This window comes from Pseudonaja textilis, chromosome 8 (genome assembly GCF_049901715.1).
Source record: "Pseudonaja textilis isolate UNSWEBS1 chromosome 8, rPseTex1.2, whole genome shotgun sequence".
NCBI lineage: Eukaryota > Metazoa > Chordata > Lepidosauria > Squamata > Elapidae > Pseudonaja > Pseudonaja textilis.
In genome coordinates, this window is record NC_141997.1 from 46,696,809 (window position 1) to 46,719,251 (window position 22,443).

Here is a 22,443-nt window from a genome sequence, read left to right on the forward strand (position 1 = left end):
TAAAATACATGGTAATTGGCCAAGCCACATAGAGAAAAACGGGTTAATATATTTCTCTGTGTTCTGGAACTAGTTTTTTTTTTTTTATCACAAGCCAAGAAAGGTCTCATTGGGAGTTTATTATGGTGCTATTGACGTGCTTCCTCCGGTTGCACATCCATTTCTCCTTGAATTAATCTCCATAACATTATGATCTTGTCAGGGGTCTCTGGCACTAAAATTAGAACTTGATTAAGTCAGTAGATATAGGATTTGTTTCAATGGCAATATCCGGAAAATTTGCTTGCAGAGGTACATGAACATGAACACGACTGATTTACACATCGCCGACAGATTATTATTATTTAAATGAAGAACCTTTTAGTGGGAAGACTAAAAATAGGCTTTTATTAAGGTCCTGGCTTTTCGTATAGCTATGACTTAAGAAGTAACATGTCTACCCATCAAGTATCATGTTTTATATTTAAGTCTTATATTAATATTTGCTGCAAAAGATGCATTAGGGCTTATTTTATGGTTAGGACATATTTTTGGGAAAATACGCTTCCAAATGCGCCCCTCTGGGGCTTATTTTGGGGGTAGGGCTTATATTACAAGCATACTGAAAACATGCTAGGGCTTATTTTCCAGTTGGGTCTTATTTTCATCGAAACAGGATATCTATCCATGGTCCTAGTCATACAGATTCCACTTTGCTCACCCAGCTTTCCATCGGCTAGAATAGAACAGAACAGAATAACAGAGTTGGAAGGGACCCTGGAGGTCTTCTAGTCCAACCCCCTGCTTAGGCAGGAAACCCTATATCATTTCAGACAAATGGTTATCCAATCTCTTCTTTAAAAACTTCCAGTGTTGGAGCATTCACAACTTCTGGAGGCAAGTTGTTCCACTGATTAATTGTTCTCACTGTCAGGAAATTTTTTCTTTAGTTCTAGGTTGCTTCTCTCCTTGATTAGTTTCCACCCATTGTTTCTTGTCCTGCCCTCAGATGCTTTGGAGAATAGCTTGACTCCCTCTTCTTTGGGGCAGCCCCTGAGATATTGGATCACTGCTCTCATGTCAACCGTAGTCCTTCTTTTCATCAAACTAGACATACCCAATCCAGTAATTGAATCTTCAAGTAGCCTGAAATTCTTTAGATCTGCTGTATTGTTGAATAAGTTGTGCCAATTTCTGGCCCTATATAAAGTAGTTCTAAGGTGAAAGGCATAAACAGTTTGGTGAGGTACTGTAAGGAGCCCCAGGCCGCTCCTGAGTGAAGGAGTGGAACATCTGCCAATTTGAACTGAGGTAATGGAATGTGAGGCAACTGGCAATCGGAACAGATTTCTTTTCAGGTGGGGAGAGGGAGTAGAACTACTTAGCATCAGAGGGTGTTAATTGTTGTATAAGAAATACTAATGATCTGATGGTCATTTCGAAAAATCCTTTCTTACCAAGCACCTAGAAGCCAAGACGAACATGTGTGCCAAATTTCAAGTTTGTAGGATTTACAGTTCTGGAGATTTCATGATGAGTGAGTGGTATTTGGCTTTTATATATATAGATTATCACAGATATCATATCCATCTCCATGATCCACAGTACCACACTGATTTCCTTTTTCCATAGTTCACTGGAACTAAATGGCACAGTTGGGAACTGAAGAATTGGAGCTCTGAGTATGCATTGTATCTATGTGGTTTTTGGCTCAGATCCCTTTATTATCAGTGCCAAAAAATAATACAGAGATATTTTTGCAGTTGGGTGGAGAACTTCGGACGTGAAGGACTCGGATTATTATTGGACCTCTTGGAAAGACTGGTTGAAACCAAACAGTGAGTCTCCTAACAAGTCTCTAATTCTCAAAAAGAATGGACAGTAACCAACATGATGTAACTTTTTGTGTCTTCTTCCGTTCAGACAGGACAAGTTTCTAAAGAAGATACAGCATAAGATAATTCAGTGCTTAAAAGCTTTTATGAATAACAAGGTCGGTACACTCATTTGCTTCATTGTTTGACATTGAAGGCTTACACATACAGGCAGTGCTTGACTTGTTTAGTGACCCCTTTCGAAGTTACGATGACCCTGAAAAAAAGTGACTTATTACCATTTTTCCCATTGCGGCATCACGGTGGACATAGTGGTCAGAAAGTCCAGTTACTTTTTGAATGGTCACAAAAGAAATGGTTGTCTGTGGAGCTTCTCAATCATCCGGGTCATGGTTGTCCCAAAAGCGCTTTTTCAAGAGGCAACTCAATTTTCTGGTTTTTCTTTGAAGATGTTTCATCCAAGAGGCTTCTTCAGTTCTCACTGGATGGTGGGGAATGGAAGGATTTATGCTCCTTGCAGGCAGCTGGTCATTTGCATTATTTTAGCAAGCCGTTAAGGTCACTTGGAGGTTTATCTGTGCCCTCAGTGTCACAGGGTCCTCTGTTGAGAGAAGGCTGTTTAATTTTGACATAGATGAGTTCTTTAAGGGTGACCCTGAGGACACAGATTAAACCTCTAAGCGGCCTCAACAACTCTCTAAAAGGTTACAAATGACCAGCTGTCTGCAAGGAGTATAAATTTTTCTATTCCCCAGCATTCAGTCAGAGCTGAAGAAGCTCCTTGGATGAGAAGCGAAATGTCTTCAAAGAAAAACAAGGAAGTCCAGTTGCCTCTTTAAAAAGCACATTTGCGAAAGAAATGCTTGTAAGTCAAGGATGAGTTAACAGCATAACAGAAGTGAGTTGTAAAAACAGTATACATGCAAGCAAGAGGACAAGGAAGAAAACGTATTAAAAAGGAAAAAGCATTTATGTCAAACTCAATTTGACCTCTTGTGGAAGCGCCCTTTGAAACGCTTTACAATTAGGTAGAGCCACGGTGGTGCAGTGGTTAGAATGCAGTACTGCAGGCCACTTCTGCTGACTATCGGTTGCCTGCAATTTGGTAGTTCAAATCTCACCAGGCTCAAGGTTGACTCAGCCTTCCATCCTTCCGAGGTGGGTAAAATGAGGACCCAGATTGTTGGGGGGAATAGGCTGACTCTGAAAACTGCTTAGAGAGGGCTGTAAAGCACTATAAAGCGGTATGTAAGTCTAAGTGCTATTGCTATTTCACATATTTTCTTCATACAGTATATAGATGAAAACATGGCCACTAACTGTCTGCATATATGCATCTTGTTAACAATCACGTTTTGAAGAAAAAAATATATATTTCTTGACCCTTTAGTACGGTTTGGAGAGAATAATGAGCGAAGAGAGAAGTTTTTCGTTATTGGCCAAAACGATTGATCCCAAACATATCAACATGATGACTGATGCAGTGAAACTGCTCTCTGCGATATGCATTATTGGGGAGGAAAATATGTAAGTGTAATATTGTGTGGCCAATGAATGTAGAACGATTTCTTTTTTTTGAAGGAATTGAATCATGCTTTTAATTGGAAACAAATTACGTTAAACGGAAAAGCCTGCAATTTATTGAAAGCACTAGCAGTTCTGAAAGTAACAGTAAACATAGCAGTATGAGGAATTACATTCTGATTGTCTGTGTAACCTTCAGAAGAGGCTTCGTAAAGATTCTCCACTTCTGAAAGGGTTTTGTGAGGGCACAGAAATATCTCTGCCTAACTTTTAGCTTTGGGTTGTCCAGTCTTTAAAGGGTTGATGTCAAAGTAGAGATGATTTATTTATTTGTTGCTTTGTGAGGATTTCCCAGGACTACTGTTCCAGGATGGGAATTTCCTTGCAGGATTTATATAGCCTATGTAGAATGTGAACTCCATTGGGAGTGCCTGGTGATTGGAGGTTTCTGGGAAATATTGCTTGATGATTTATTGCAAGCCCCTTGAAATAGATGGATTTAAGACGTGATGATGAAGTATGCATGTCTGTTTAGTTTAATAATAACCTTCCCTTCTTCCCTCCCTTCCTTTCTTCTTCCTTTCCTCCCTTCCTTTCCTCCATCTCCTTTCGCCCTCCCTCCCTCCCTTCCATCCATTTCCTTCCTTCCTTCCTCCCTTCCTTCCATCTCCTCCCTCCCTCCTTCCCTCCCTCCCTCCTACCTCCTTCCTTCCATCCATCCTTCTTCCGTCTTCCTTCCTTCCTTCCTCCTCCCCTCCCTCCCTCCCTCCCTCCCACAGCCTGGAAAAAATTTTGAAAGCCCTGACTACAGAAGCAGAAGAGCGAGGTATTCACCGATTTGCCCCCATTCTGAAGGGTCTTGAGGAGAGTTCAGTCCACCTGCAAGTAAGTCCTGCTGTTTTTTTGGTGGTGTTTTAAAACCAATAAATGTAACTAATGCAGTGTGCGTCCTTGAAGTAAAAGAAAATTCCAGGAGAATTGTTCAACCTTGGATGCAGCTAGATATGCTTAAACTGACTTACTTGAACCATTTGGAAATGGTTTGTCCTGTGTCACCTCTGTCATTATACATTTGCCATGTTACAAAAAAACCTACAACAATTGCAGAGATAGTTTCAGTTTCATAATGTCAGTGATCAACCAATTGACCAACATGGGCCAACAACTTGACCAATCGACAGATTGAGATTTAAGCAATTACTCTATCATGATTTGGGAATATCCGTTCTATTCTGTTTTAAATGAAAGGGGTCGTGAATTGCTTTTGCTTTTTCAGCAGAGGAGATATATTAAATCCCTTTTTAGATATACCTTTCCTAAACATACTGGCTTTCTATGCCATCTAGAATAGGGAACCCTAATCCCTGGGCAATGAACTGGTACCAGGCCATGATGCGCTAGGAACCAGTCTGCACAAGCGAGCAAAATTTCATTTGTACATTTGTACATTTCATTTGTACATGCGCAGGATCTAGGTAGTGCACTAAACCACTCTTCGCACGTGAACACACACACACACACACACACACACACACACACACACACACACACCAACCATCCTGAAAAAAATGTTTTCCACAGAACTAATTTCTGGTGCCTAAAATGTTGTGGGCCCACTGACTTCGAAAGACTTAATTCCTCCTGATTAACCTAAAAGAAATATAATAGCCCCACACTTCAATTTTAACCCATACGGTTCTTTTAATTGTAATGCCAGAGACCTCTTCTGTTGTTTTAAACATCACATTTTGTTTTAAAGAAAGAATAATGCATGGAAATCATGGTTATCCACTATTTGTAAAACTTCCTTAAATCCGTAAGATAAAAATTTGAATATGTTCAATGACACTTCTAAAGTTTGTCCACGTCTAGATGTGTTGCAGAAAGCAAAATGGAAACTTTTAATAATCCCCTGAAATTATACAGCTATTCTCTTTTGAATAACATTATTTTATATGTAGCACATCCCCAACTACACATAGACGTTTGTTCATGACGTAATAACAATTTCATAATGTTCATAGCAATAAAATAAGTTACTGTTGGCTATGCCTGAGGTGTCTGATTTCTCTGGATGTTTCATACTGAGGACGTATTACAAAGACAAAACCATAAAAGGTTAGAATGCAACCTTTGAGGCTAATTCTGCTGACTGCCAGCAGTTCAATCCTGACTGGCTCATGGTTGACTCAGCCTTGCATCCTTCTGAAGTCAGTAAAATGAGAACTCGGATTGTTGGGGGCAATAGGCTGACTTTGTAAACCGCTTAGAGAGGGCTGTAAGGCACTGTGAAGCAGTATATAAGTCTAAGTGCTTGTGCTGCAAATCACTGAAGGCCAGCTAAGTCCTGCAGATTAAAGTTTTTGCATTTTGTAGACAGCTTGTATGCAGTTCATCAATGCTCTGGTTACAACTCCTGACGATTTGGACTTCAGACTCCACATTCGGAATGAATTTATGCGTTGTGGATTAAAAGAGCGATTGCCGGTAAGTATGTTTACATGTGAATTAATATTTAAATTAGAAAATTACAATGAGAAGAAGTGTGAAATGCCTTGTAGACTTTTTCATTATCATTATTAAGAGAGAGCAAACTGCCTCCTGTAAAAATTGTTTTGCAAAATACATATTTGAATAGCATAAATCCCCTAAATCATTAGCTTTGGATACATGCGTTTTGTTCAAAATAACTGATTTTAAGAGGCAGTTATTAATTACAATACTGTTGATGCTTTCCCACTGCAGCTGCTAAGATGCATAAGGAATGAAGCTTTGGATATCCAGCTGAAGGTGTTCAGTGAACACAAAGAAGAAGATATGATTGAATTTTATCACCGCTTAGATAATATCAGAACAGAATTTGAATATCCTTTAAAATATATATATATATATATATGGAAATTTGCAATCCATTAAACCAGACTTTGCGGCCAGCGTCCATGCAGTAATGCTGTTTCTTTGATTCTTAGTTGACTCAATTTATACAGTCAGACTAAACTTTGGCAATTCTCGCCTGGTGATAGTTAAAAGTTAGGATCGTGGATATACTGTACGATTTGCTATGTTGTTCCAAGAAGTTCTGGAGCAAAATCATTTAGTGGCAGATGACTCATTTTGTTGCCAGAAACAGAAATCAGTTTTTCTCACCGATTGAATTTTTTTAAAAAAATTGCTGTCAGGATTCCAGCAATTACCCCAATTAAATCATGAGTCTCGAGCCAAACTTCCAAAACTTCAAAAGGATTTATTGGGAGTTAAAATGTCCGGCACTGCCTGGGTGCACCCGACTCTTGAGACACATCATTCATTGTCACCCTTGACCCTGGTTTTCCCCCACCCCCTGGGTGTATCATATTCTCCAATGGGACACATCCATTGCCAAGAGTCATCAATCATGTTTTCCAGTTAGATATTTCCATGGCAGAAACTTCAGTCACCTAGTTACTACCTTTGAAAAACTATTTATGGAATGCACTTTTGATTTCCAAGCTGCCACACTGCTCTTTCAAATCCCTTTCCCCCCTCCCTTTCTGTTGCCAACTCTAAAAAGACCATAGGAATATTTTATGAGTTGACATTTACATGATTTCAGCAAAAATCTAAATACGCCTTGAAAAGAAGAACAAATCTATAAATTTACAAACCATTTGAAATAGTTTGTCCTTAATTTGATCACTGATGCCAATGATGTTTTTAATACGGTGTGGAATATCGTTAAGGATACAAGTGCTGAAAACTACTTCCTTTCTATATTACAACACCTCTTGCTAATACGAAATGATAATTTTATACGGTAAGGAAACAATCGTACGGTACAAAAATTTGCTGTAGCTCCTATCTGGATATTTGTTATGAAGGATCAAATGTTATGCCACTTGTTGCAGATTTTTTTAAGGTGTCTTAGTTTCATAGAAGACCTTCAAATAAATCTGAACGTAGAAGTATGCAACACCTATCAAGATTGCCAGCCTAATTTAAGAGAAAATTTCTGATTCTTCAAGAGTTTGACATGTTCTTAAAAAACCTTGCAGCTCCTCAAAATATACAAATAGATCTTCAGTTGTTACCCGAGTTCAGCGGCGTTGCAAGAAAGATGTGGGTGGCCTATGTATGTATGTGACCTCTGGATTTAACTTTGGTCTTCTTGGCCTCAAAAATGAAATCACGATAGTGGAAAGACATGCCAGATAAAAGCTGCCTTGATAATGCATGATAGTGAGCTGAGTTTTCATAATTTGGGTTTGGTATAAATAAATGGTTATGATTAGTTTGCTTAATGGGTAATACGATCTTAGCTATGGTTTTGAGGAAGAGATTTTTGTGATGGAATCAAGCTGATTTTCTGAAAATAGCCTTTTCTGTTATGCAAATTACAAGGGTGGGTACTTTGAATAAAAAAGTGACTTTTTTTTGAGTGGGTGTTATAATAGGCGGGTACTGTAAAATGCTGCAGTTTGATTAGTGACATCTAACTTTACTCCACCTTGAATAAAAATCTTGAAAAATGAGAGGAGGCGGTGTCTTTGGGCCAATTATTCTCTCAATTTACCTTGCAGGATCATTATTATGGAGTAACATTGTAAGAGAATCCTGCCTAGGCCACCTTTTTTTTTTTGTAAATTTTATTTGAGTTTTCACAAAAAAAAAAAATACAAATAAAACATCTTTTTTGAAAGTAGCGTAATCCCGGGTTACATTTCTTCGTACAGACACAAATTCAATTTCATGCTCATTTTTTTGTTCTATTCCATATCTTATTACTGTTTTACATTTTCTGCATAGCTTCTCCCCTCTTTTAATTTTCTCAATTTTATTTTAATTATCTCGTCTCAATTCAAATCATTATATTTATATTTTTTGTCTGTCCTGGTTCAATTATCTGTAATCTTTTCTCATTAAACAAAGTTTCTCCTGTAGTTACTGATTGGAGAATGACGCCTTTATATCTTTTAAGTTTATCCATTTAACTCTTATTTAGGCTTCAATATATACCCTAAAGTTAGAACATTCAATATAATACATAACTTCCATTCGGATTCTGCTTGGTACATTATTAAAATGCACACTATATTCTTAAAAAAAAAGAAAAAATATAAAAATATGTAATTAAAACAACGCATTCCATTCCGATTCAATTCTATCATTAATATTAATATTCATTAAAATCTTAACTTTAACATTATTTTTCAATTAAATATCATACTTCTATGGGAACAATTATAAGCTTTCCATAATTAATTCCCCCCTTCACTTATATTTTATAAAACATTAACTAATTAAAATGTTCCCATTCCTTCCTAATTCAATTTTCTCATTTATTTTATTTCACTTATTAACAAACATTTCACTAAATTATGCTATTTTATCCCTCATTTTAATCATACATTGTTTCCAATTTTCTAAAGTTATTTCTATTACTAATTTAACAATACAGTCTTATGTACCTTTACAGAATCCCTTTTTCAGTTAAATTTTCACCCATTATCTCTAAATAGGTCCTGTTTCTCTATATTTTGTTCCGGTCCTTTGTAACTTCGTTTCCTTTCCTTCTTCCCTCTCTTCTTCTCTCTCCCCTTTTTACCCCCTTGTCTCTCTACCTCTATTTCTCTCTTCTGTATTCCCCTCTTCTGTTGCTTTCCAGTATTATACTTATTTTTCAAATTATTTTTCTTTTCTTTGGTTGTTTTTTTAAGTCTTAAATTCTCCATTCTCTTTCCCCCCTTTCCTTTTTCTTCCCCACATAGAATTACTTGTTCATTAAAGATAGCTTCTTCTTTGTCCCAGTCTTCTTGTTTGCAGACGTTTCTTGTTGTTTCTCATAGTTCCAAATCTCCATTTCCAAGAATTGAAAAATGAAGCCAAAAGTACCCCTCCCTTCTTGTGCATATTCTTTATACTTTTTAAGTTCCATTTTCAATTCATCCAGAAGTGGTGCCATTGTATAAATTTTTAAACAACCACCCGATTAATTTTAGTCATTCAAATGCAATAACCAAGAATCCAAAGATCACTGAGTAATCCAAATACACGCAAGCTGTTTCTTTTTGCTCTTTTTTTTCACTTTCTCTTCCTGGGCTTCTACTGTTTAGTTACAAAGTTTCAGTTAAAATGTATCTTTTAGAAGTCTTGTTGAAGTTTTACTGTAGATTCTTTTTAATTCCAGGCAGTCTCCTCCCTCTTTCCAGATCCTGCCCTTTTATTCTTTTTCCCTCCTTTCCTGCTTATGAAAAAAAAAAAATAGTGTCCAGAAATCTTTATTATCCCTTTGACATTTTGTTTTATTTTCAGCTTAATTGCCTGTTGATGTCAAAGCGGATTTTTCCGATTTCTTATTTAAGTCTCTTAGTTGTCAGTATAGGGAAAGGGAGAGAAGAAAAAAAAAAAAAAACCAAACCTTTCCCTTCTCACTTTCCTTTGCTGTTTCAGACTCTTCTTTGGGAGCGATGTTATTTTTTTGTAAATTTTAATTCCAGGGTACCTTAGTTGTTGCTTTTGCAATTTAACCCAGTCAGCCAAAACTTTTACTTCTTATCTCCCTCCTGCACATTCTTTTCCAGTCGAGTTCTTCTTTGAGGTGGCCATTTCTGACCACCGCTGCAACCGGCTTCAGGAAAGGGAGTAATGGCCAGCTGAGGAGGAGAGATGCGGCTCTCCTCAACTCTGCTGGCGGTCTACCTCCTCTTCACCACCTCTATGGGGTGGCTTAGCCCTGAAACCAGCCGGCTCGGGAAGCTTCAGCAGCGAGCCCAGACCGAAACCACGTACGATCACGGATTTCTGTCTGTCGCCGAAGGAACTCAAACCAGAAGCCTCCCTGCCTCGGCCACCTTTTGTTCACAGAGAAAAGGCAGGTGTTGGAAATAAAATCAGGTCTGGTTCCAAGCAGGGAGAAGGATGGTGGAAATAAAATGGAGGCCGGGCACAGGAAAGGAAGTCTCTGTTTATTTGGTGACCCAGAAACTGATGACAGCAGCATGTTTCTGAGGTAGCTGAATGGGGTTGAGAGGAAGTGGGTTTTTATACATTCTTTGGCGCTTTGTTATTGAGGAGCCTGTTCCTGCATAAGAATATGGCTTTTAATATTTTATATTAAATATGGACAGATTCCTATAGGACAGTGATGGCTAACCTTTTTGGCACTGAGTGCCCAAAGCTCATGCGCAGGGTCCCCCACGCATGCAGCCCCCCGTGGATGTGCCCGGCCTCCTGCACATGCGTGGACACCCCCCCCCCACATGCGGCCCACTCCCTCATGTACCCTGCCCCCGTGCATGCGCAGCAGAGACCCAAAATCCAGCTGGCGGGTGGGGGGGATGCGTGGCAGACCTGAGCTGGGGCCCCAGCTTGTGTGCCCACAGAGAAGGCTCTGCGTGTCACTTCTGGCACGCCTGCCATAGGTTTGCCATCACGGCTAGAGGATCATGGTTGGCTCTACAGGCAAGAAGGGATATGCACATCCTAGGTGTTTTGTTTGTCTGAACTAATCTTGTCAGCTTCAGCTCCTTGACTGTTGTCTTTCTGATTTAGGGTTTCTGGCTGTTCTTTGTTTATGAATAGTGGTGGCCCAGCTTTCTGAATGGATGCAAAATATCCATTCCTAAAGACTATCCTGTCCAAGATCAGGCTGCTTTCTGCTTTTGAGAAGTTGTCTCTTCTCTTCTTCAGGGAAAGTATTCTATCCTGCCTCTTTTTAATATTAACAATAAAAAGTATTTTATTCTGAGGAGTGGGGGCTTCCTACACAGGCTATTTAAATAGCCAGGTTTTGGGGGGGCTGGGGGAATCTTTCTAATGCAGCATCCTGTTTTGAACAGTGGCCAACTTGGATGCCTAAGGACATCCAAGGCAAATGTCAATAGAAAGAGTTGCATTGGGTGTAATCCTGTTTCTATTGATGTCCATTTCTATAATCCTTTTACACGGGCATAAGGGAAACTAGTATTTCCCTACTGTCTCCTACTGAACGGTGTGTCGATTCCATTTGTTAGATTTTTGTAGACACTTCATCAAGAGATAGTGTTGTGGTTTGCCGGCATCTGGTGCATCCGGCTGTGGAATCGGACAGTGGGGAAGAACAGGGACCAGTCAGGGAATCTGGAGAGAACTTGGACGAGGGTCCTGCGTCCGATGCAGAGATGGAGCCAGGACCATCTGGGAGTGGGGTGCTGCCTTCGCAGCCTTCGGAGTCTGGCAGCAGCAAGGCAGAGGATCCAGGGGAGACTGTTCCCAGTGCGCGTGTGTACAGGGCTGCTAGAAGGCGAGAGCAGCTAAAACAAAAGGGGCGATTTGGGAGTAAAGCTTGGAGGTGACTGTCCTCCCCATAAAGTATAAAGGTCAGGCCAAGATGATGAAACCTTTGCAGGAAGCAAAGTAGTTCGATCGGTTCAGAGTCATTCTTGAAGCTCTTTGTACCTCAGTTGGGTTTTTTCTAGTTCATTTGATTCTTCTGTTATTGGCAGCACTTCACACAACTGAAGGTGTGTGCTTATCTTGGGGGACTGTTTGAGATTAATTCCGGCTGAGAATGAAAATAATTCCCAGTGTTGCCATAAAATAAGTCTTGTTTTTTAAAATAAGTTTGTGCATGATTGCAGTTTAGGAAGCCTGGGTCAGAACAGATAGGATGGATCACAAGTTTGCAAACTTCCATCCTGCTTAAGAATGAGTCCCGCTTTCCAAGACGTATTTAGCTATTGTATCGGTTCTCCAGCTAACATTAGCCAGAGTTCAGTCTCAATGAGAACGACGCATTAAAAGCAATATCACCTCAGAAGCGTAAAATTAAAATACATACATTTCTTGTCATTTTTTTAGACCTTTGTATTTCAAGTTAATTGAAGAGTGCGTTTCACAGGTAGTCTTACATCGAAGTGGTCTGGACCCAGATTTTAGTTATCGAAAAAGACTGGATGTAAATTTCAGTCACATACTGGGTAGGTATTTCATGTTCCCTATTTATACTCATATGAAAGATCACATTTAAAACAAGTGACTTGTTGCCCAGATTTCATAGGGACCGTTATTATCGTATGACACATGTGAGATGGTAAGCCATATAAATATGATAAATGAATGAATAGTTCCCGAAATTAAATTCGGGAAGTGTTCTATAATGATATACATTTGTTTTTGCCAGTTGTGTCTATATGTTTGCGTATGTATATATCCATGGTAATAAGCCACAATAAATCTTTTTTTCTTTTTCTGGTTTAGTTGCACACTTGCAATATATCTTTTCGTGATCCTGACACACTTACACATAGCATTTCCTTGAGTATCTGTCAAAATCAATAATGTAATTGCTAAACATCTCTGATACCTATGAAGAAAATGCTTCCAAATTGTTATTTCTGGCTTGCATTCTTCTCCTCCTGAACTCTTATCCCCAAATTCTTGGTGCCAATACTTTCCTTATATGTTTATAGTCAGTTAAACCCAAAAGTGCTTTTTTCAGGAGGCAACTGGGCTTTCTTGTTTTTCTTTGAAGACATTTTGCTTCTCATCCAAGAAGTTTTTTCAGCTCCAACAGGGCAGTGGGGAATGGAAGGATCCTGTCAGAACTGAAGAAGCTTCTTGGATGAGAAGTGAAATGTCTTCAAAAAGGAAAATAAATAAGAAAGTCCCGTTGCTTCCTCTAAAAAAGCACCTTTGGGACCTGGAGGACTGAGAATCTCTACAGACTTATAGTCAGTTAAAGTGATCCCAATGCTTTTTAATCTGTTTTATGAAAACATCAGTCATTGCAGTTTGAAGCTAGCAGCATAGCTGTCAGTCATTAATGGAAGCAATTTTTTTAACAATTCGTTTCTACTTAAACAATTATGAGGTATGTATGCATGTTTCTTGATACACTATTGTACAGTTTTGCTTGATCTTAAAGTTGGGTTACGAACTGACATAAATTTTACTCTTGCTATTGACTGTTCCCTGAGATTGGTCAGTCAGTAAAAGCTATCCAGAAGATTTATATAGGCTGTTTTCTGCTAGATATCTGTATTGAACAGAAGAAAATGGAAGAACTTGAAAGACAAGCTTCTGAATTCTTGAAAAAGGTAACTTGAGATAAATTTTCTTCACAAACCTAATGCCCAAATGTCTTGTAATCTCTTGTAATTGTTATTCTTAAAATAAAACCATTTTTACAAGAGAGAAAATAACAAAAATGGAGATTGGGCTTTTAGCTTTAATTTAAAACCTAGCTTTGTGATCCAAAACGGCCACTCCCCCCGCCCCCTTTTACTAAAACATAACAGCTGGAAAGAAATTTGGTAGTGAAATGTTATTTCTGCTCTGATCCACAGCTGGAGACCATAGTTGCTTTTCCGTTAAAGGATCAAGAGATTGATCAACCTGTTTTAGTGTATTTTCCTAGCCCTTAATTGTTTTACTTCTTATTTATCAGTTACAGTGTTTGTACGTCCTCTTCTTTATCATTCATCTTCCATTTTCTCGTATGCAAAACCAACTGAGACAAATTCCTTGTCTGTCCAATCACACTTGGCTAATAAAGAATTCTGTTCTGTTCTGCTCTGCTCTACTCCAATTCATATTCTGTCTGTTGTGTTCTGTTCTACTCTAATTCATTTTCTCTTCTGTTCCATTGTGTTCTGTTCTGTTCTACTCGACTCTATTCTAATTCATATACTATTCTATTCTATCCCATCCCATCCTTTCCAAGACTAATAAACTGGTGTCGTTTAAAGAAGTGGTGGACAGCATTTAAAATATCAACAATAAGATGAAGGTAGTCTTGAAGCCATGGATTGATTTGTTGAAAAATATCCCAGGATCAAGCGTCTATCCTTACAGGAGCCTGGAACTGATGTAGCAGTTTATCCTGTGCAGACATCAGTAATGGAATTTTAAGAAAAAGATATGAAAATCAATGTACTTGTCAAGAGCAAAGCAGAGACTGATCCATCTCACTCCCTGGTTTTGAAGTAAAAGTCAGTTAGATATTTCATAGCTTCCCAGAGCCACTTAAGATTGCATAATATGCAAATCTGGGTAACATAGCATAAAAATACTCAGGGCAATGAACAATTAAACCTGTAAATTTAATGATGCTCGGTGCCTGCTCATTTCTGTTGCAGTTTGAAAAAGAGTTTGTAGCTCACCAAGAGACAAAGGCACAGCTTCAGAAGACGGAAGAAAAGATCTGTCTCCTTGAAGGCACAAGAAAACCTGCTAAAAATGAGGTAAAACAGCAATAATTTGCATTTATAAGAGACTGTGCAGTTAAAATAATTAGCAACAAGCATATGCTGCCCCATTAATATAAAAGCCAATAAAAGACTTCGACTCGGTGCTTTGTCATTTCTGAATAAGGAATACCTGGTACTATTTTTTCTGTTCTTTTGGCCTCTACCTTGGTGGGAGAAGCTTGGCTTGGAAGTGGTTGTTCTTCTGAGGATGATGTGATGAGGGCACTAACACTTGAAATACAATTGTAGAATAGTAGAAATAGGAGGAAAGGTAACAAGTATTGTTTGGTACACAAATTTTTATAGGTAAGTAGATAATGGCACATGGTAGTTCAGATATAGCAATGGCTACAAACTTACTCAGTCTTTAAAGGGGACTATTAGAATTTAGTGGCCTATCATCATGGAGGGAACATTTTAAATACCAGCTAGTAAAACCAAGCAAACTGACACACGGCATGAACACATACCCAGGCCTCAAACTCGGAGCCAAGCCAAAACCCAGAACGTCACATCACAGCCACCTGCTCACGATATCACATCACGGAACTCAGGAGGTTACACCACAAAACCTCAGGAGGTTACACCACAAAACCTCAGGATGTCACAACACAGCCACCAACCCAGGAGATTACAGCACAAGACCCTGGATGTCAAAACAATAGAACTCAGAAGGTCATCACACAGTCCATTACCCAGGTCGTTACAACACAGGAGGCTGATAGACACATGGCCAGTTCCTCAGCCACACATGTTCTTAAGAAAAACCCAGCCAATCTGCAAACATCAACTCCATCAACCAATCAAGAGGCAGCAGCGCAGCCAACCAGCCCAGCATACCAGCCCCCACCACCAGTATTTATAGAGAGACGGCAGCTCTATCACACACTGCTTGCACTGGCATGAAGCCAAAAGCACCAGCCTGAGAATGGCTAGTGGGACCTCGGCGAAACGTCGCCAAGATACTCTTAATCTTACACGGGAAAAGACCCGAACACACCTAGACCTACCTACCTACATACCTAGCTACCTACCTACATACATACCGTATTTATCGGCGTATAACACGCACTTTTTCCCCCTGAAAATAGGGGGCAAATGATGTATGCGTGTTATACGCCGATGTCCAGGGAGCGGAATCCTCTTAATTTCCCTCTTAAAATGAAGATGCGTGTTATACGCCTGTGCGTGTTATACGCCGATAAATACGGTACATCAAGTACATCAGGTTAGGTCAGATTGAAGCGGCTTTTGTGGTTATCAGGCAGTACTTTTGGTTCTGGTCTATTCTTGGAAGTAATAAAACTTAAACTTAGTTTATATATATATGAAAAGTTGTAAAATAAATATGCTTTTCTGTTGCTTTTCAGTGAACCAGACTAAATGGATTAGCCATAAAACTTAAAATAATCATCAGTTTCTTTTAAAAAACAACACAAGCAAAGGAAAAAAGATGAAATAGACAGACCTTCTCATCAGGGGGCAAAATCGTTCTTGACTATTCCTGTGGTACAATTTATTTAAGATATATATATATATATGTGTGTGTGTGTGTGTGTGTGTGTGTGTATATATATATATATATATATATATATATATATATATATATATATATATATATATATATATATATATATATTTTCTGAGGTTCTCGGTATTTGTATGTGGATCTTTGGTTGTTGGGTGCTCACAGAAGATTGGAGTATCTAGGCACGTTTGATGAAGTCTCATTCATCATCTTCAGGCTTTGTCTCCGGCTCTGTGCTTCTCAGAGTGAGAGAAGCAAGAGCCAAGACAGAAGCCTGAAGATGATGAATGAGACTTCATCGAAACATTGCCTAGATACTTCCAATCTTACGCGGGAGAAAACCCGAACAACCAAAGATCCATATATATATATATATCTGTGTGTGTGTGTGTGTGTGTGTGTGTGTGTGTGTGTGTGTGTGTGTGTATGTATGTATGTATGTATTTCACATTGCCATTTAGAAAAAATAATAAGAAAATAAGGGGGGGAAATTAAAAAAAACCCTAGCAATAGAATAAAGTAAATAAGAAGGAATTTACAAATGTGCTGAAGTTCACGGTTTTATCATATTCATAAGTGATTAAAGATACCTAAATACGTTTTGATTGCAAAACTCAACTATTAAATTTTATAGATAATACAAATGTCAGGGTAACAAATAATACAGTATACAGATCACAGAATAAAATTGTGAAATCATAAATGGTGATGAATTAATTTTTAAGAAAAATGTTATACTGTATAATGTATAATATCCAAAAACGGAACAAAATATTAAAATGTAAAAAGGGGAAGAATCATTACAACATTACAGCATTAAAATACTACTCGCTTACCATTCATGTCCTTCCATCCCATGATATATCCTGGCAGTTGATTGAAACCAATATTTTGGGAAAGGTTTTTGCTTTCTGTTTGACTCCTTTCACCTACTTCAATTTTACTTTCCCCTCAGAAATTGTGTTCTAAACACAAAAGTTTGCCTTGTAGGGTAATTTATTTTCTATAAGGGACCCATTCCTACTTGAATTTACTGTTATGCTTGTTTTGGGGTGAAAAAAGTGTGTACATTCCAGATAACACTACACAAACTGTTTAAATTCCAAATGCCAACATCTTCTTTTCAGAATGGCTCGACCAATGCTTCCCCTCCGACATCTCTTGAAGGACCCACAGCTGGGGTCCCATCACCTGGAGCTTCCACGGGAATGATTCCACCTCCACCTCCTCCGCCCCCACCACCCCCACTGCCACCCCCACCCCCACCTCCACTACATGGATTACCAGGGTCTCAACGCTCCCCTGCTCCTCAGTTGCTGCCTTTCGGATTGAAACCTAAAAAAGAGTTTAAGCCTGAGGTGACCATGAAAAGAGTCAACTGGTCCAAGGTGAGGCAAGGAAGACTCTAGAAAGACTGCAGAGAAGGGCAACCAAGATGATTAGGGGAATGGAGGCTAAAACATATTAAGAACAGCTGCTGGAATTGGGGTAGGTCTAGTTCACGGGTGTCAAACTCAATTTCATTGAGGGCAACATCAGGGCTATGGTTGACCTCGGAGAGGGCATGGCTGACTGGGTGGGTATGGCCAACTGTGGGCGTGGCCAGTTTGATGCCACTCCCCAAATTGCTGGCATGTTTCCTCTTTGCATTGGGTAGCCTGGGCCGAAGCCAGGCTGGACCGATCTTTCCAATTTGCATTGGGAAGACTAGGACGGCCCCAAGGGCCGGATCCAATCACATTGTGGGCCAAATCCAGCCCATGGGCCTTGAGTTTGACACCCCTGGTCTAGTTTAATGAAAAGAAGAACTAAGGGTGACGTGATAGCAGTATTCCAATATCTGAGGGGCTGCCACAAAGAAGAGGGAGTCAAGCTATTCTCCAAAGCACCTGAGGGCAGGACAAGAAGCAACGGAGGGAAATTAATCAAGGAGAGAATCAACCTAGGGCTAGGGAAAATTTTTCTGACAGTGAAGACAATGAATCAGTGGAACAACTTGCCTTCAGAAGTTGTGGTTGCTCTACCACTGGAGGTTTTTAAGAAGAATTTGGACAACCCATTTGTCTGAAATGGTACAGGTCTTCCTGCCTGAGCAAGGGGTTGGACTAGAAGACCTCCAAGGCTCCTTCCAACTCTGTTGTTCTGTATTCCAAGGAAGCAAAGTATCTCATACACTGCAGGGTGGAGATAAATTCCAAGATACTCAGTGACTGAATTGTAGTTTTCAATCAAAGATGTATCAAATAGTGACAGTGGAGATCTATTTAAAAGATCTATTTAAGGATCTATTTACGCCCATGCCACTGTGGTCTACATCTCCCCAATAATCTTAACATCTCCAGAATGTTTTATTCTGCCCCAGTACTGTATTCTAATCAACAACATTCATTAGTTGAAGAATATCCTATTTCTGTAACTGATCGTTTGGAACTAGGTCAGAAGTACAGAACTTGTTTTAATGCTTTAAAAAAAAAAACAATTTGTAAAGTGCCCAGAATTGTTTGGAGTCGGGTGGTAAGTATAGAAACAAATATACTTCTGATTTCTTCTGAACCACAGTCAATTGAAACAGTGGTGGGATTCAATTTTTTTTTACTAGCGGTTCTGTGGACGTGGCTTGGTGGGTGTGGCAGGGGAAGGATACTATAAAATCTCCGTTCCTTCCCCACTCCTGGGGGAAGGTTACTGCAAAATCCCATTCCCTCCCCATCCCACTAACCTGCTTTCCAGCTCCGTTCTCCTGTGCAGGGCAACTAAAGAAGACCCAGCCAATCAGCTGGGACTTGGGAGGCGGATAATAGATGGGGGCAGGGCCAGTCAGGTGGTATTTGCCGGTTCTCCGAACTACTCAAAAATTTCCGCTCCCAGTTCTCCAGAACTAGTCAGAACCGGCTGAATACCACCTCTGAACTGAAACCCTCACTTCAAAAGGCACCAAAAGTAAACTTGATTTTTGTTTTTTTTTTGTTTGTCCAGACTTTGCTATTTTAAAGCGTCTGAAGGAGTTAAAAACCACAGATTTTTATCCCATAAATCTACCCACATTCTCCAAAAGAGACCAGGGTTTTTTTTTTCCCACTCAGGAATCTTCAGGCTATAGATGGTGGGTGGCCTTTTAGATTGCCCTAAGCCACATGTTTTCCCCCCTTACAAAGTATGGTAGTAACGACAACAGGAAATTAAGAGGTATATATTCCCTCTGCAGATTAGACCCCAGGAAATGACTGAAAACTGTTTTTGGGTAATGGCCAACGATGGAAAGTATGAAAGTACCGATTTGCTATGCAAGCTGGAACTTACCTTTTGTTGTCAGAAAAATGGTAAGTTAATTATTTTTCTGTTTTAAAGCCTTTTAGAAAATGTGCCTGTTTCATTTTCAATAAACACCCGCAGTTCTTACCCCTACAGCTGATGAATATTTATGCGTGTCATATGATAATTGTTGCATTAATAACTGAGGTTGCCATCATTTATAACTGTGGCACATGCAAGATAGAACTTAGCCAATAGTATTATTTTCACTTTTCCATTTAAGCTTTCCTCGTATAATGCAATTAAGAAAAGCATGCACTTACTGCTGAAATATCTCCACCGAGCTGTTAAAATGACTGTTTATTATAGACTATGGAGAGTGTGACTAAAAGCTGGGGAAAATATACCATGTATTTTAGTTCTGAGCAGTAATTTGGCGGGAGGCCGATTATTTTGGCTCCTAGTTCTTTTTAAGGTATGCTAAGCCCTTTGGAAATATGTAATATACCCAGAAGGAGGAGTAATCACCAAAGGAAGTTATTTTAAGTTACACTCAAACTGAAAATATTCTAAGAAGAAACAGCAGTGTGGAAAATGCAAAAGAAAAAAGAAAAAAAAAGAACGCTATCCCTACTTCATCTTCAAAAATGTAATTCAGTGGTCAAGACTATTCGATGGAATAGTCCAATGGTGGCTAACCTTTTTGGGCTCCTGTGCCAAAAATTGCGTGTGCGCCAGCACGCGTGCACTTGTGTGCCAGCACCCAGAATGCAGTGCGCCCCCCCTCCCCACACCCCTGTGTGCAATCACCCCACCCCCTTACCTGCACTGTGCCTCACAGCTGATTTTTCGGCTCATTTGAGGCCTTTTTCAACCTCCCAGAGGCTTGGAAAAAGCATCTGCAAGGCGTTTTAGGACGAATTATAGGCCCGTTTAGTCACTTCCGGTATTACAGAAGGTGACAGAATGGGCCTATAATTCGTCCTGAAAAGCCTTGCAGATGCTTTTTCCAAGCCTCCGGGAAGACAAAAAAGGCCTCAAATCAACTGAAAAAAATAAGCTGTGAGGCACACACATGTGCAATGAGGTAAGTTTGCCTTTGGTTTGCGTGCCAGCACAAATGGCTCTGCGTGCCACCTGTAGCACGCGTGTCACAGGTTTGCCATCACAGGAATAGTTTATTCTGTGAAACCAGATAATGCCCATGATATAAAAGTAGACCTCAAGTTACAACTGCCCCTGAACCCACAATTTTAGTCCTATGTTCATATGATTATAAAGTAATCCACCATGTGAGCAAACTTGATTGGATGCCCCTTTTTTTGTGGCAGTTGTTAAACAGGCACAGCAGATGTTGAGTAAGGAGTGCAGTGGTTAAGTAAACCCACTGTTTCCAGGAAGTAGTTTTTGCTGGAAATCAGAAATAAGCTAAAATTGTGCAAGTTGTGATCACATAACCACGAGGCACTGCATATAGGCTTAAATGCAGTCAGATTACACAGGGAGTAGACATCAAAACTTTGGATCTGGATTCGAAATGAGCTTTTGTGGGCCCCCTCAGAATTTTGAATGGTCACTCAGCAACTAACTTGTTTCTTAGAAAATAAGATTGAGTCTTATTTTCTTTTAGACTTGAAAAGAAGCACTTGGGCTTATTTTTCGAGGCAGTCTTACTTTTTTTGAGGTGCAGCAAGCCAGACTTGGTGAGCTGGACACGCCGTGAACGCACTGTCGCCTCTATTCAGAACCTTCTGCGTTTGGAACTGAGGCTTTTTGGCAAACGGGAGGATAATCAGGAGGGGGAATTTTCCTGCCTGGCATCCTTCCCTCAGTCTGTGCTGAGCTTGAGGAATGGATGACATGCAGCAAACTCCCCCTCCCCATTTTCTTCCCGCAAGCAAAAAAGCTGCCTACAAGCCCCCCAAAAGAGGGAAAAAGCAAAGCAGGTGGCAGCGGAGCTGCCGGCTTTGGAGCTGCCGGCTTTGGGGACGTAGCCCAACAAGCAGAAGCGCTGCGCCCAGAAAGAGAAGGGGAAAAGCAGTATTTGCGCTACCCCAAGAGGCCAGCGGGCTGCAGCGGGAGAGTTGCCTCCCCAACACCGCCACTCGTGCTGGCCACACCCTGAGCTTATTTTCGGGGTAGAGGTAAGAATTTGAAGCTCCCAGCCAAAAGGCTGCTAATTACGTTTTGGCAAGCAGTCTTTGTGGCATGAAACACAATGAACAAAATCTCCAGAAAGATGAAGTTTGTCTCCTACAATAACCACTCCCCTTTCCTTCTATTTATTCCCCCAGCCAAGGAGGGGGCCATTCAGCATCCACATGTGCTTTGCTTCTTGAGTCGACTCCTTGTCCTCCGTTGTTGCCCTCTCCTAACAGCTCTGCGCATACACGCATCTGGAACAGGCCCCAGCTATTCCTCCTCCTCACTTATCTCAGTCTGCAAAGGCAGCTGCCTCTCCTGTGGCTGGGAAATGTCAGACGGCCCTGGCTCTATCTCTTTGTCCAATGTTGAACATCCATCAGAACCTTCCCCACACTCCAGAACTGGTCCAGGTTCTTCCCCCACCTCCTCATCCTCCGAGTCTGCCACCAGCTCTGCTGGCAGCTGGCGGGACACAACAGATGCACACCAGTGGCATCCCAAAAGCTTCTCTTGTGTGAGTGGAGCTGTGGATGTGCGTGCCGGCCCGCCATTCGTATGGCCAAGTTCCCATCTCACCCCACACACACATCTGGTACACCAAACCGCCTGCTCCTGATGTTCCAAAAGTGAAGCAGTGAATGCAGAGGCTGAGTGGGACGAGGGCATCCTGCTCAGCTTGGCTGACTCACCAAGTCTGCTTGCTCAGGACACCTGATCCATTTTTGGACACCTCTTTGGGTCTGAAGGCTCACGAGACCGCGCGCCCAAAGGCTTCTCCACGCCAAAAAGCTTTTGCAAACGGACGAAAGGCTTTGGGGGAGCGATCTTGTGCTGCTTCAGGCCTTCTATCTCTTTGGCGTGGAGATGTTCTGACCCAGGCTTCGTAAAATGTAATTACTCACAAACTTGGTTTAAAAGCAAAAGCTATTTTATTGCAACGCTGGGAATTGTTTCCATTCCCAGACGGAATTAATTC

General features: G+C 40.3%; 1 protein-coding gene across 1 annotated transcript in view; it reads left to right on the top strand.

The window, feature by feature from the left end:
• Positions 1 to 22,443, top strand: part of DIAPH3 (diaphanous related formin 3) — a 106,002-nt gene that overhangs the window by 13,507 nt on the left and 70,052 nt on the right. The window contains exons 6-17 of the mRNA XM_087938039.1: positions 1,743 to 1,817; positions 1,903 to 1,972; positions 3,205 to 3,341; positions 4,118 to 4,223; positions 5,715 to 5,825; positions 6,084 to 6,202; positions 7,015 to 7,131; positions 12,153 to 12,271; positions 13,326 to 13,390; positions 14,432 to 14,536; positions 17,198 to 17,458; positions 19,276 to 19,390. Of these exons, the coding sequence (XP_087794165.1) occupies positions 1,743 to 1,817; positions 1,903 to 1,972; positions 3,205 to 3,341; positions 4,118 to 4,223; positions 5,715 to 5,825; positions 6,084 to 6,202; positions 7,015 to 7,131; positions 12,153 to 12,271; positions 13,326 to 13,390; positions 14,432 to 14,536; positions 17,198 to 17,458; positions 19,276 to 19,390 (1,400 nt within the window). The remainder of the gene's footprint in view (positions 1 to 1,742; positions 1,818 to 1,902; positions 1,973 to 3,204; positions 3,342 to 4,117; positions 4,224 to 5,714; positions 5,826 to 6,083; positions 6,203 to 7,014; positions 7,132 to 12,152; positions 12,272 to 13,325; positions 13,391 to 14,431; positions 14,537 to 17,197; positions 17,459 to 19,275; positions 19,391 to 22,443) is intronic.